This window comes from Acinonyx jubatus, chromosome C2, assembly GCF_027475565.1.
Source record: "Acinonyx jubatus isolate Ajub_Pintada_27869175 chromosome C2, VMU_Ajub_asm_v1.0, whole genome shotgun sequence".
In the NCBI taxonomy this organism is placed as follows: domain Eukaryota; kingdom Metazoa; phylum Chordata; class Mammalia; order Carnivora; family Felidae; genus Acinonyx; species Acinonyx jubatus.
In genome coordinates this window covers 65,745,658-65,759,063 of record NC_069384.1, presented here as the reverse complement: position 1 = coordinate 65,759,063, position 13,406 = coordinate 65,745,658, and the positions used below count along the sequence as shown (strand labels likewise).

Sequence of the window (13,406 nt, the reverse complement as noted above, 5' to 3'; positions counted from 1 at the left end):
AACAGACTTAGGAAGCTCAACAACTCTAACAAGCATGGTAACATTCGCATTATAGGGATCTCAGAAGGACAGAGTGAAAAAGAAATATTTATTGGAAGAAATAATAGCTAAAAACTTCCCTAATCTGGGGAAGGAAACAGAAATCCAGATCCAAGAGGCACAGAGATTCCCCCAATAAAATTAATCCAAGGAAACAGTTTTTAAACTAAAGAAAGCAGCAAGAGAAAAGGAGAGTTACATACTTAAAGGGCTACCAGCAGATTTTTCAGCAGAAACTCTGCAGGCCAGATGAGAATGGCATGATATATTCAAAGTGCTAAAAGGAAAAAATCTGCAGCCAAGAATCCTCTATCCAGAAAGGCTATCATTCAAAATAAAAGGAGAGATAAAGTGTTTCTCAAACAAACAAAAACTAAAGGAATTCATGACTACTAAACCAGTCCTACAAAAATATTAAAGGGAACCCTTTGAATAGAAAGGAAACAACATCAGTGAGAATATAAAAAGGTGGAAGCACAGAATTGGTTAAAAAAAAAAATAGTAAGTATATCTGTAAAAATCAGTCAAGAAATTCAAGAAATGAAAGGGTATAAAATATGACACCATATACCTAAGTACATGGGTAGGAGAGGAGTAAAGAATGGATTCAAAGTTAAGTGACCATCAACTTAACGTAGGCTGCTATATCAAGAAAATGTTATATACAAACCTAATAGTAACCACAAATCAAAACCACTAATAGATATGCAAAGAATAAAGAGAAAGGAATACAAGTATGTCAGTAAAGCAAGCCAACAATCTATGAAAGAGATCAAGAGAAGAAAGGATCAGAGGAAAACTACAAAAACAATGACAAAACCGGTAACAAAATGACAATAAATACATATCTATCAGTAATTACTTTGAATGAAAATGGACCAAATGCTTCAATCAAAAGACAAAGTATGTAAAAAAAAAGACAGGGTGACAGAGTATATAAAAAAAAACAAGACCCATCTATTTGCTGCCTATAAGAGATTCATTTCAGACCTAAAGATACCTGCAGATTGAAAGTGAAGGGATGGAGAAATATATATCATACAAATGGATGTCAAAAGTAAGCTAGAGTAGCAATACTTATATCAGACAAAATTGACTTTAAAACAAAGACTGTAACAAGAGACAAAAGGACACGGTACAATATATAGGGGACAATGCAACAAGAAGATATACATTGGTAAGTATTTATGGGCCCAACAAGACAGTATTCAAATACATAAAACAGTTAATAACAAAATAAAGGAACTAATCAATATTAATACAATAGTAGGGAACATTAACATCCCACTTACATTAATGGATATATCATCCAAACCAAAAATCAGTAAGGAAACAGTGCTTGAATGACACATTGGACCAAACGTATTTAACAGATATATTCAGAACATTCCATCCTAAAACAGCAGAAAACACATTCTTTTCAGGTGCACATGGAGTATTCTCTAGAAGAAATCACATATTAGCCCACAAAACAAGCCTCAACAAATTCAAGAAAATTGAAGTCATAACCTGCATCTTTTCTGACCACAATGCTATGAAACTAGAAGTCAACCACAAGAAAAAATTGAAAATAACAAAAATACATAGAGGTTAAATAACATGGTACTAAACAATAAATGGGTCAACCAGGAAATAAAAGAACAAATAAAACAGTACATGGAAACAAATGAAAATGAAAGCACTATAATCCAAAACCTAATGCAGCAAAAATAATTCTAAGAGGAAAATTAATAGCAATACAGCAACACAGAAGCAAGAAAAATCTAAAAGAAAAAAAAAAAACCTAACCTTACACCTAAAGGAGCTAGAAAAAGAACAACCAACAAAACCCAAAACCTGCAGAAAGAAGTATATAATAAAAAATTAGAGCAGAAATAAATGAGATAGAAACTTCAGAAAATCAATAGAACAGATTAATGAAACCAAGAGCTGACCCTTTGAAAAGATAAACAAAATTCATAAACCTCTAGCCATATTCAAAAAAAATAGAGAAAGGACTGAAATAGATAAAATCAGAAATGGAAGAGGAGTAATAAGAATGAACACTACAGAAATGCAAACTATTGTTAAGACAATACTATGAAAAAAATATAGGGGCGCCTGGGTGGCTCAGTCGGTTAAGCGGCCGACTTCGGCTCAGGTCATGATCTCACTGTCCGTGAGTTCAAGCCCCGCGTCGGGCTCTGTGCTGACAGCTGGGAGCCTGGAGCCTGTTTCAGATTCTGTGTCTCCCTCTCTCTGACCCTCCCCCGTTCATGCTCTGTCTCTGTCTCAAAAATAAATAAACGTTAAAAAAAAAAAGAAAAAAATATACATCAACAAATTGGACAACCTAGAAGAAATGGTTAAAGTACTAGAAACATATAACCTCCCAAAGGTAAAGCTAGAAGAAACATAAAATTTGAACAAAAGAAATTAGAAGCAAAGAAATGGAACCAGTAACCCAAAAACTCCAAACAAACAAAAGGATCAGATGGCTTCACAGGCCATTTGTATCAAACATTTATTTATTTTTTTTTAATTTTTTTTTCAACGTTTATTTATTTTTGGGACAGAGAGAGACAGAGCATGAACGGGGGAGGGGCAGAGAGAGAGGGAGACACAGAATCGAAAACAGGCTCCAGGCTCCGAGCCATCAGCCCAGAGCCTGACGTGGGGCTCGAACTCACGGACCGCAAGATATGACCTGAGCCGAAGTCAGAGGCTTAACCGACTGCGCCACCCAGGCGCCCCTCAAACATTTAAAGACGAGTTAATACCTATTCTTCTCAAACTATTCCAAAAAATAAAAAAGGAAAAACCTCCAAATTGAGGCTAACATTACTCTGATATCAAAGCCAGATAAAGATGTAATAAAAAAAGAGAACTGCCGGCCAATAACTCTGATGAACACGGATGCAAAAAATCTCAATAAAATACTAGCAAATCCAATCCAACAGTACATTAAAAGAATCATTCAACACAATCAAGTGGGATTTATTCCTGAGTTAAAGGGTGGTTCAATAATCACAAATCAATCAATAAGAGAAAGGATAAAAACTATATGATCATTTCAATATATGAAGAAAAGCATTTGACAAAGTACAACATTCACTCATGATAAAAATCCTCAACAAAGCAGATCTAGAGGGAACATACCTCAACAAAATAAAGGCCTTCTATGAAAGGCCAACATCATTATCCAACAACATACTCAATAGGGAAAAACTGAGAGCTTTTCCCCTAAGATCAGGAACAAGACAAGGATGTCCACTCGCATCCAAATTGGTAAGGAAGAAGTATTTCAGAGGACATGATACTATATAATAGAAAAACCTAGACACTAGTGTCTCACTAGACACTAATAGAAACAGCAAAAGACAACTAGAACTGATAAATGAATTCAGTAAAGTTGTAGGATATAAAATCAATGTACAGAAATCTTTTGCATTTCTATACACTAATAATGAAGCAGCAGAAAGAGAAATTAAAAAAAAATCTCAATTATAACTGCACCAAAAATAAATAAATAAATAAATAAATAAATAAATAAATAAATAAATAAATAAATTATCAGGAATAAACTTAACCAAAATGAAAGACCTGTACTCTGAAAACTATAAAACACTAATGAAAGAAATCGAAGATGACACAAATAGAAAGATACTCATGCTTATGAATTAGAAGAATATTGATAAAATGACTATACTACCCAAAGCAATCTATACATTTAATGTAATCTATATCAAAATACCAACAGTATCTTTCACAGAGCTAGAACAAATAATAGTAAAATTTGTACAGAACCACAAAAGAACTGAAAAGGACAAAGAAATCTTGAAAGAAAACCAAAACCGGATGTATCACAATTACAGACTTCAACTTATATAACAAAGCTGTAGTAATCAAAACAGTGTGGTACTGGCACAAAAACACACACACAGATCAATGGAACAGAAAAGAATGCACAGAAATAAACCCACGATTATATGGTCAAATAATCTTCAAAAAAGCAGCAAAGTATATACAATGGGGAAAAAGTCTCTTCAACAAGTGGTACTGGGAAAACTGGACAGATACATGCAAAAAAAATAAAACTGGGCCACTTTCTTAACACCATGCACAAAATAAACTCAAATGGATTAAAGACCTAAACTTGAGACAGGAAATCATAAAAATCCCAGAAGAGAAAACAGTCAGTAATTTCTTTGACAATGGCCTTGGCAACATTTTTCTAGATATTCTCCTGAGGCAAGGGTAATAAAAGCAAAAATAAACTACTGGAACTTCGTCAAAATGCTTCTGCAGAGTGAAGGAAACAATCAACACAACTAAAAAACTAAAACAATAACCTATGTAATGGGAGAAGATATTTGCAAATGACATATCCAATAAAAGGTATTTAAAACATATAAAAACTTCATATAACTCGACATCCAAAAACAAATAATCCAGTTTAAAAATGGGCACAATTTATGAATAGACGTTTCTCCAAGAAGACATACAGAGGGCCAACAGACACATGAAAAGATGCTCAACATCACTCATCAACAGGGAATTACAAATCAAAACCACAATGAGATATCACCTCACACCTGTCAGAATGGCTAAAACGAACAACACAAAAAACAAAAGGTGTTGGCGAGGATGTAGAGAAAGGGGAACCCTTTTGCACTGTTAGTGGAAATGCAAACTTGTATCAGCCTTTGTGAAAAATGGTATGAAGATTCCTCAAAAAGTTAAAAATAGAACTATCCAGAGATTCAGCAATTACTAGGTTTTTACCCAAAGGACACAAAAATACTAATTCATAAAGGATACATGCACCCCCAGGTTTTTTCCAGCATTATCCACAACAGCCTAATTATGGAAACAGCCCAAGTGTCCACTGACCAATGAATGGATGTGGTAATATATATACATACAATCGAATATTTCTCAGCCATAAAAAAAGAATGAAATCATGCCATTTGCAATGACATGGATGGAGTTAGAGAATATTATGGTAAGTGAAATAAGTCAGAGGAAGACAAATACCATGTGATTTCACTCAAATGTGAAATTTAGGAAACAAATAAAGGGCACCTGGGTGGTGCAGTCAGTTGAGCATTCAATTCTTGATTTTGGCTCAGGTCATGATCTCACGGTTCATGGAATTGGGTCCTGCATTGTGCTCTGTGCTGAAAACATGGAGCCTGCTTGGGGGATTCTCTCTTGCCCTCCCTCTCTCTCTGCCCTTACCTTACTCATGCTCTCACTCTCTGTCTCATAATAAATAAGTAAACATTTTTTTAAAAAGAAACAAAAGAAATGCACAAAAGGAAAAAAAAGAGAAAGACAAACTAAGAAATAGATTCTTAACCATAGATAACTGATGATTACCAGAAGGGAGGTAGGAAGGGGGATGGTTGAAATAGAAGATGGGTATTAAGGAGTGCACTTGTCATGATGAACACTTGGTAATGTATGCAATTGCTGAATCACTATATTGTACACCTAAAACTAATATTACACTATATGCTAACTATCCTGGAATTTTAAAAAAATGTTTATGACTAAACCTAACAAAAATGTGGAAGACCTCCTCAGAGAATTTATAAATGTTATTTAGAGAAATCAAAGAAGACCTAAGGAAATGGAGGGATATAATATATGCCATTGTTCATCAACTGAATGAATCAATGTTGTCATTGTCCATGACAATGAACCAATATTGTCATCCCCCATCTTCGTGGAATATGTTAGTTCTCCCCAAACTAATCTACAAATTCAAAATAATTCTTTTTTTTTTTCTTATTTATTGTGTATCTGGAGGTTTGAACCTCTTAATCTCATTTACTTATTTGGCCCATCCCCACCCTTCCCTGGCAACCACTAGTTTGTTCTTTGTATTTATGAGTCTATTTCTGTTTTGTTTTCTCTTTTAGACTTCATATGTAAGTGATATCATATTGTATTTGTCTGACTTATTTTTATTTAGCATAACACCCTCTAGGTCCATCCATGCTATCACAAATGGTAAGAGTTCTTTCTTTTTTTCATGGCTGAGCAATATTCGTGTGTGTGTGTGTGTGTGTGTGTGTGTGTGTGTGTGTGTTTCATAACTTGGCTATTATAAATGTTACAGTGAATATAAGGATCCATATATCTTTTCAGATCAGTACGTCAAATCAAAATATCAGGAAATCTGTCTGTGGAATTTGACAAGCTATTTCTAAAATTTAAGTGGAAATAAAAAAGTTAAATTTAAGCAAGTGAATTAAAGTAGAATGGTTAATCAAACTGAAGAATATTCACTAAGTTGAATACTACATAACAGTGAAAGTAATAAACTATAGCTACATGCAACCTGGCTGAAATTACAAATATAACATTGAGCAAAAGAAGCTATACATAAACAACTGTATATGTATGGTATCACATTTATAACTGCCCAAAGAACAGGCAAACTAATCTGTAGTGTTTGAAATCAGGATAGTATTATACCTGGGGTTAGTGATTGAAAGATAAAACGGAGTGGGGGGGTAGTTTCCATAGTTCTAGTAATTTTATGTTTCTTGATTTTTGTGTTTGTTACATGGGTATAAAATTATTTCATGTGTACACTTAATATTTACATAGTTTATTTTTTTAATGTAGCTTTTTAAAATGTTCATTTATTTATTTTGAGAGAGAGAGCACATGCTCACACACACAAGTGGGGGAGAGGCAGAGAGAGAGAGAGAGAGAGAGAGAGAGAGAGAGAGAGAGAGAATCCCAAGCAGGCTCCATGCTATCAGTGCAGAACCCAACATGGGGCTCAATCCCACCAACCATGAGATCATGACCTGAGTCAAAATCAAGAGTGGGATGCTTAACCCACTGAACCATGCAGGCGCCCCAATATGTGTGTTTGTTTAAAGATTTTATTTTTAAATAATCTCTACACCCAACAGGGAGCTCGAACCCACAACACTGAGATCAAGAGTCACATGCTTCACCAACTGAGCCAGCCAGGCACCCCTACACAGTTCCTTGATTTGGTAACATTTACACACATACCAAAAAAGTAAAATAAAATAGAATAAGGAAGCTTTTTATGTACTAATGAGGAATAATCTTTAGAATAAATTATAAAGAGAGTGAAAAAAGTACAAAAGTGTAAAACATGCTATAATTTGTGTAACAAAAATATGTATTTTCATATTTGCTTATATATACATAAGGAAGAAAATTATGTTACATGTATTTGCCTATATATGTACATAATGAAGCTCTGGAAAGATATAATAAATTAATAAGTAACATTGCTTGCCTCTACTGAGGGGAACTAAATGTCCAAGGAAGAAGAGTGGAAGAAAGATCCTTCATTGTATATACAACTTACATCTTTTGAATGTTAAACCAGCTAAATATGAATTATTCAAGAAAACTCTTAAATAAACAGAATTCAAATTACCTTTATAATGCAATACTACCTTTCAAATTGGGGGTACAAACTTCCCCAAAAGCCAACTCTGATGGATCAAGTTTGCTAGATATTTCATAAATTATAGGGTTCTTAAAATATTACTTCCCTGCAACTTAGCTAATATTCCTTAGAAGTACTCTGATGATATTAATTATCAGAACACCACAGATAGAAAAAATAAACTCTGATATAATTATAAATAATTTAACATCTTTATGTCATAGTCTACCTATTGAATTTTACTTGAGAACCATATAAAACAATTCTATGCTTTACCCAACTTTGTACAATTTGTGATCAGTGATAGCAAGGACTAAAATATAAATGACTTATTTTACTCATTTTCAGATCATGCATCACAGAGATCAAAACAGTTGCTCTTCCATATTTAGCTTTAAAATCAGATTTTAAGGGAATCCAAGGATAATTCCCCAGAAGCAGCTGAAATATCTAAACCTATTTCTCAACAGTTACTGCCTCAAAGATTTTAAGACCAAAGGTTGAAGTTGCCCTAAGAAAAAAATAACCTAAAATTTATAGCATAAAATATATAAATTAAATATATATTTGCCATAAGCATAAGAATATATAGAAATTTACATAGTGAAATGACTAATTTAAGAAGGTTTAGAGTTCCAAAAAGTGCTTGATTAAATTCTCCTTACAGACTTAAGGCTTCTATTTATCATAAGTTTAAAAATATTTCCCCCCTATACAAGAGAATGTGATAGTTAATCATTATTTCAAGTCAAGATAATTTATTTTCAAATTCAAGATGATGAATTTATCTTTGTCAACCACATAGATATCACATTTTTGTCAGCATTAAAATAAGCAGTGCCTATACAATTCCTATGATTTAAACTTATCCAAAATCTGCCGGCTTGCTCTTTTATGTTGCTAACAGTTAAATGTACTTCAGTTGAGATAATAAAAGTATAATTGGAAATCATCACCATCATTTCTTTCCCCCACTCCACAAAGGGCCATGAAAGGAGCCAGAACATTTCCTTCAACATTCCAACTGTAAGGGGGGAAAGCCTATTCTGTCCATCTACACAGAAGTGTAGGGCCAGATCTACTCAGTCCATTCAAAAAACAAACAAACAAAATCTTACAGTGAAAGAGAAAAAATCAGTATGTCAATATCTGAGTACATGATATTTTTAGTGGTAAAAAACAGGAATAGTATAACAACTCTTGACTGATCTTTAAATTTTTCAATATCCTGAAACTTCTGTTGTATTACTTTAAAATTTAAGATAATATAACCAAAATTAGATCTAAATAAATTCTATCTAGTTTTAGCAAACATCTAAAATATATATTCTCTCCTCTCAAAATATACTAGGTATAATAAAAATTTCCATTGATGCCAAATCCTAAAATACTGTAGAAATAATACTCATGAATATTACTCAGAATATTGAGGATTAATTATTTAAATAGTATAGTATGCACCCAAACAGAAAAAGAAAAAGCTTCAGGTAAAAAAAAAAAAAAAAAAAAAAGAATGTCTGCATAACTTATGCCATCCTATTTTCTCACATAGCTATAAAAACAGATTCACTTCATTAAGCTCTGCCCATATAGTGATGATTACATATTAAAGTATTACTATTCAACAATGTAAGTACTATCTTGAGTTCTCAGCAATGACTGCCTGCCTCCATTATTCACCTACCTCAATTTGAACAGTACTTGCTAATCTGTGTAAATTTACTTCTCAGGGGTTTCTTTTCCTTTCATTAACATCAAATTTTCCTGTGAAGGCCCTTCTCATTCACTGCAAAGAGTTAGATTGTTTTCCAAATAATAAACAAATATCAGGTTATTTTATAGTTAAATTACAGAGACATATAAAGAAATACAAATTTTACTTTATCTCCAGGTGGATTATCAATTGAGTAGATGTGAATTATGTTCTAGGACTAATTGAATACAACATTAGAAACATTAAAATTTGGTAGTTAGATATAAAACCTATTAATTTTTCCCATTTCCATTCAATTTTCTCTTTCTCATTATTAATATTTCATTCTAAAATGAGGGAATCTAAATTCTGATCAAATTGTCATTTGTGAAAACGTTTAGCTTGTATGTGTAGTACCGCTCAACAAATATTTTTGGAATCTAAAACTTTCTCCTGCTATTTTTTTCATGTAAAAATATTTAAGCAAAAGAATGAAAATGTAAGACACAATTGCCATGATCAAAAGGTATAAAAATACATTTAGTATTTACTTGACTTTCAAATTTTAGGGAGTTTTCAGCACCCTGGCCTAGGGGAAAGAACACATCATTGTTGTAGTGCCAGTTTACAGTGAGAATAAAAATGTTAGGAGTTCCCCATTAGTAGATGATTAAATCTATATCAGTTATGAATTTTCTATGAAATAAACTATAAAAACAAGGCTAACATTAAGTTATTTCTAGATATTAAGATTATGAAAAAAATAGTCTTTCAAGGTTAACCTTGAAACCTAACCTTCCTTCTCAGGAAATACTTTTTTCATACATTAAGAAATTGTTTAACTCAAACATTCTTACCGTTCTCGATTAAATTTAAGAGAATGAAGAATAGCTGGCCTTTTTTGTCTAAGGTTCCACAAATGAAGTGTATCATCTGAACTCGCACTAACCAAGGCACCCTGAAACAAAAAGAAGACAAAGTAAGTGAGTGACTTCCTTAAGAGTTTTTTGTTAGGCAAAACCAACAAGCTGATTTGCTATATTTTACACTACTTTAAGAGTTACTTGTATCTATATAACCTAGAAATGTAAAGAAAACTATTGTACATACTTCAATCAGGAGGGCTAAGAATGCTGAATAGAAGAAGCAAGTGAACTATTGCTAGTCAGGATGACTAGCTCAAGGAATATGCATTTGCCACTGGAGAGAAATAATTATTGTAGCATCGTTATGGATACTAAAAATTTTTTGTAGGGGCACCTGGGTGGCTCATTCAGGTAAGTGTCCAACTCTTGATTTTGGCTCAGGTCATGATCTTGCAGTCATGGGATTGAGCCCCACATCAGGCTCTGTGCTGACAGGGCAGAGCCTACTTGGGATTCTCTCTCTCCTTCTCTTTCTGCTCCTCTCCTGCTCATGCTCTCTCTCTCTCAAAGTAAATAAACACTAAAAAAACCTTAGAAAAAATTTTTTTATATTTTCTTTGGGAAAAACTAGGTTTAATTTTCTCACTTCTACTATTTGCATACATACTATGTAGCTTTCCAGAAAAGAAAATATCCAACCAAGTTTTAAAATTGCAATCTGGTCATATTTTATATTTTATATTTATATTTTATTTACCATTTGTAAAGATTCTCTGTACAGTTGTAAATTATATATATTTTCTAAAAAGTACATGTGGTATAATTTATTTTCAAGAATTAACTGGTTTCAAGAAGCTTCATCTGTGATAAAAGAAAACACCTTTAATAAAAGAAAACATTTCTCCAATTAGAATTCAGTATAACTACAAAAATAATACAAAGATTTTTTTACATTATGTCCAAATACAAATAAATTATATTTCAAATACACTAGTATGTTTTCTACCTTTTAATATGGCAGATACCATAAGGGCAGATAACTAGCTGCCATGTATGATTTCATGGATATGTATGCTTAAACTATTTACGTGAGCTAGGAACATCTTAAACTATGTCAGAAGTTTTACCATTATAGGTTTCCCAGCTGAAAATGCCAGATCTTGCAGAATCATCATACCCTGAGATATCTAAAATTCTTTTCATATTTTCCAAAGTACTCTGTTACAAGTAACCTTTCATAGTTTATAATATCAACTGCAGATATCAATATGATTACCCCATTTAGATGATCAGATTAACTATAATGAAATTCCCAGAATTTATTTCTTCATTAGGGATTAAAAAAGAGAAGATAGAAATTGTTATAGAAGAACATTTAGATTCCTAAGACAAAAATGCTCATGTATCCTATCATGCTTCTCCTCATATTGTATACCTGTGATTTCAGGCTCAAAGAATAGCTTTTAAAACATCAGTCATAATCCAAGAGTATATCCATTAAAATATGTTTAAAATGTATATAATTTGCACATTTATATACTAGTATATAAATACACATGATTAAAAGTATACACTCATATATATATTTTTAACATGAACCCATAATTACATTCCATGCAATAAAATGTACTGCATACAGGCCTTGAGGATTTTTATGTTTGTTTGCTTGTTTTATGTATAAACTGTCCCCAAATGTTTCTTACATACAAACTGGAATGTTACTAGGATTGCTTGCCAGTGTTGATAGGCTAATTTTTTAGATATAGGATGTTGATCTCCTTTCTAAGGACAATGGAAATTCACTTAGACTAGGGTGGGGATAGAACATGATACATGAAATTAATAAAAATTCTATAAATAGTTATGTGCTATACAAAAGATACAATATGCCAAAGGCAATGGAATTAAAATAAAGCAACATATGTTCAACATCAGTTTAATAGCCAAATAAATCTAAGAAGGAAGTCATAGAATTATTAATTCTATGACAAAAATAGGAAACAATTTATCATTTTGGAGGGACATGAACAGTACCACTGAGCATAACACCACCAATAAAGATTATAAGACACATAAGAAAGTAAGCACATCAGCAGGTGTCTAGGACTTATTTATAAAAGCAAAGTGAATCTGTAAGAAGCACAAGTAATAAAAATTTGTGAAAAGATTAAAAACAAATAAAAATACCAGCCATGAGGTCAGACTAGGAAGTTTGGAAAAAGGTAAAAGAGCTGAGTGTAAGATGGATCAGGGTAACTAGTTCTGGTTAGATGATGGAAACTGAAGGATGTTAAAGGCTTTCTTTTTACTTAGTTATACAGCACAGAAGTAAACCTAAGGATTTCAAGATGATTCTCAGAGGATCAAAATGAGAGAAAATCACCTAGAAACAAGTTATACCTGCTAGTGAACAGCCATGCAGAAGGCAAAAGGCTGAGATCACTCTACTAAGAGTTACAGAGTAACACTGAGACTTCAAAAAGGTTGGCATTCTAAATACTAATGACAAGTATTATAATAAAATGTTTTTAAACATTTTCCCTTTTCTTCTTTATCTCCCTCTCTCATTGTGGTATCCCATAGTAAATATGACTATAAGGTAAAATATGCTAGTATTGTCAATCTTCTGAGAAAGATTTTCAGCCAAAAGAAGTAAAGGGTGGACATTTGCCAACATCACAAATTTTTCATGCCTTAACTATCTCTGATACAAAGCTCTATGAACCATTTTACCCATGTTTATGATTATAAAATTTTTAGAAAAAATATAGGTAAATATATGGAGATAGTGAATAAAATCATCATGTCATAAGGAAACAATCAGCAATAATTCATTTTCTTTTTCTCAAGGCACTGAGTTCAGTCTGCTATGTGCCTAAATTCAGTACAGCACAAATGCTTTTTTTTATTATTATTATTATTATTTTGAGAGAGAGAAAGAGAGCACATGCATGAGTGGGGAAGGGGCAGAGAGAGAAGGAGAGAGAAAATCCCAAGCAGGCTCCATGCTCAGCATGGAGCCTGATGCAGGGTTCAGTCTCACAACCACCAGATCAGAACCTGAGAAGATATCAAGAGTTGGACACTTAGGGGCGCCTGGGTGGCTCAGCCAGTTAGGCGTCTGACTTTGGCTCAGGTCATGATCTCACGGTTTGTGAGTTCAAACCCACAAGGGGCTCTGTGCTGGTGGCTTGGAGCCTGGAGCCTGCTTCAGATTCTGTGTCTCCTCTCTCTGCCCCTCCCATGCTCGTGCTCTATTTCTCTCAATAATGAATAAACGTTAAAAAAATTAATTAAAAAAAAAAAAAGAGTTGGACGCTTAACCGACTGAGCCACCAGGCACCCCAGTATGGCACAAATCCTTAAAGCATTTTTGCAT

The 13,406-nt window shown here is 33.0% G+C and overlaps 1 protein-coding gene across 7 annotated transcripts in view; it reads right to left on the bottom strand.

Annotated features, from left to right (window-relative positions):
* The window catches only part of STXBP5L (syntaxin binding protein 5L), a 381,398-nt gene that overhangs the window by 282,047 nt on the left and 85,945 nt on the right, over nt 1–13,406 (bottom strand). For all 7 annotated transcript variants that reach the window (XM_027060943.2, XM_027060941.2, XM_027060949.2 and 4 more), the window contains exon 5: nt 10,019–10,119. In XM_027060943.2, coding sequence (XP_026916744.1) covers nt 10,019–10,119 — 101 coding nt within the window. The remainder of the gene's footprint in view (nt 1–10,018; nt 10,120–13,406) is intronic.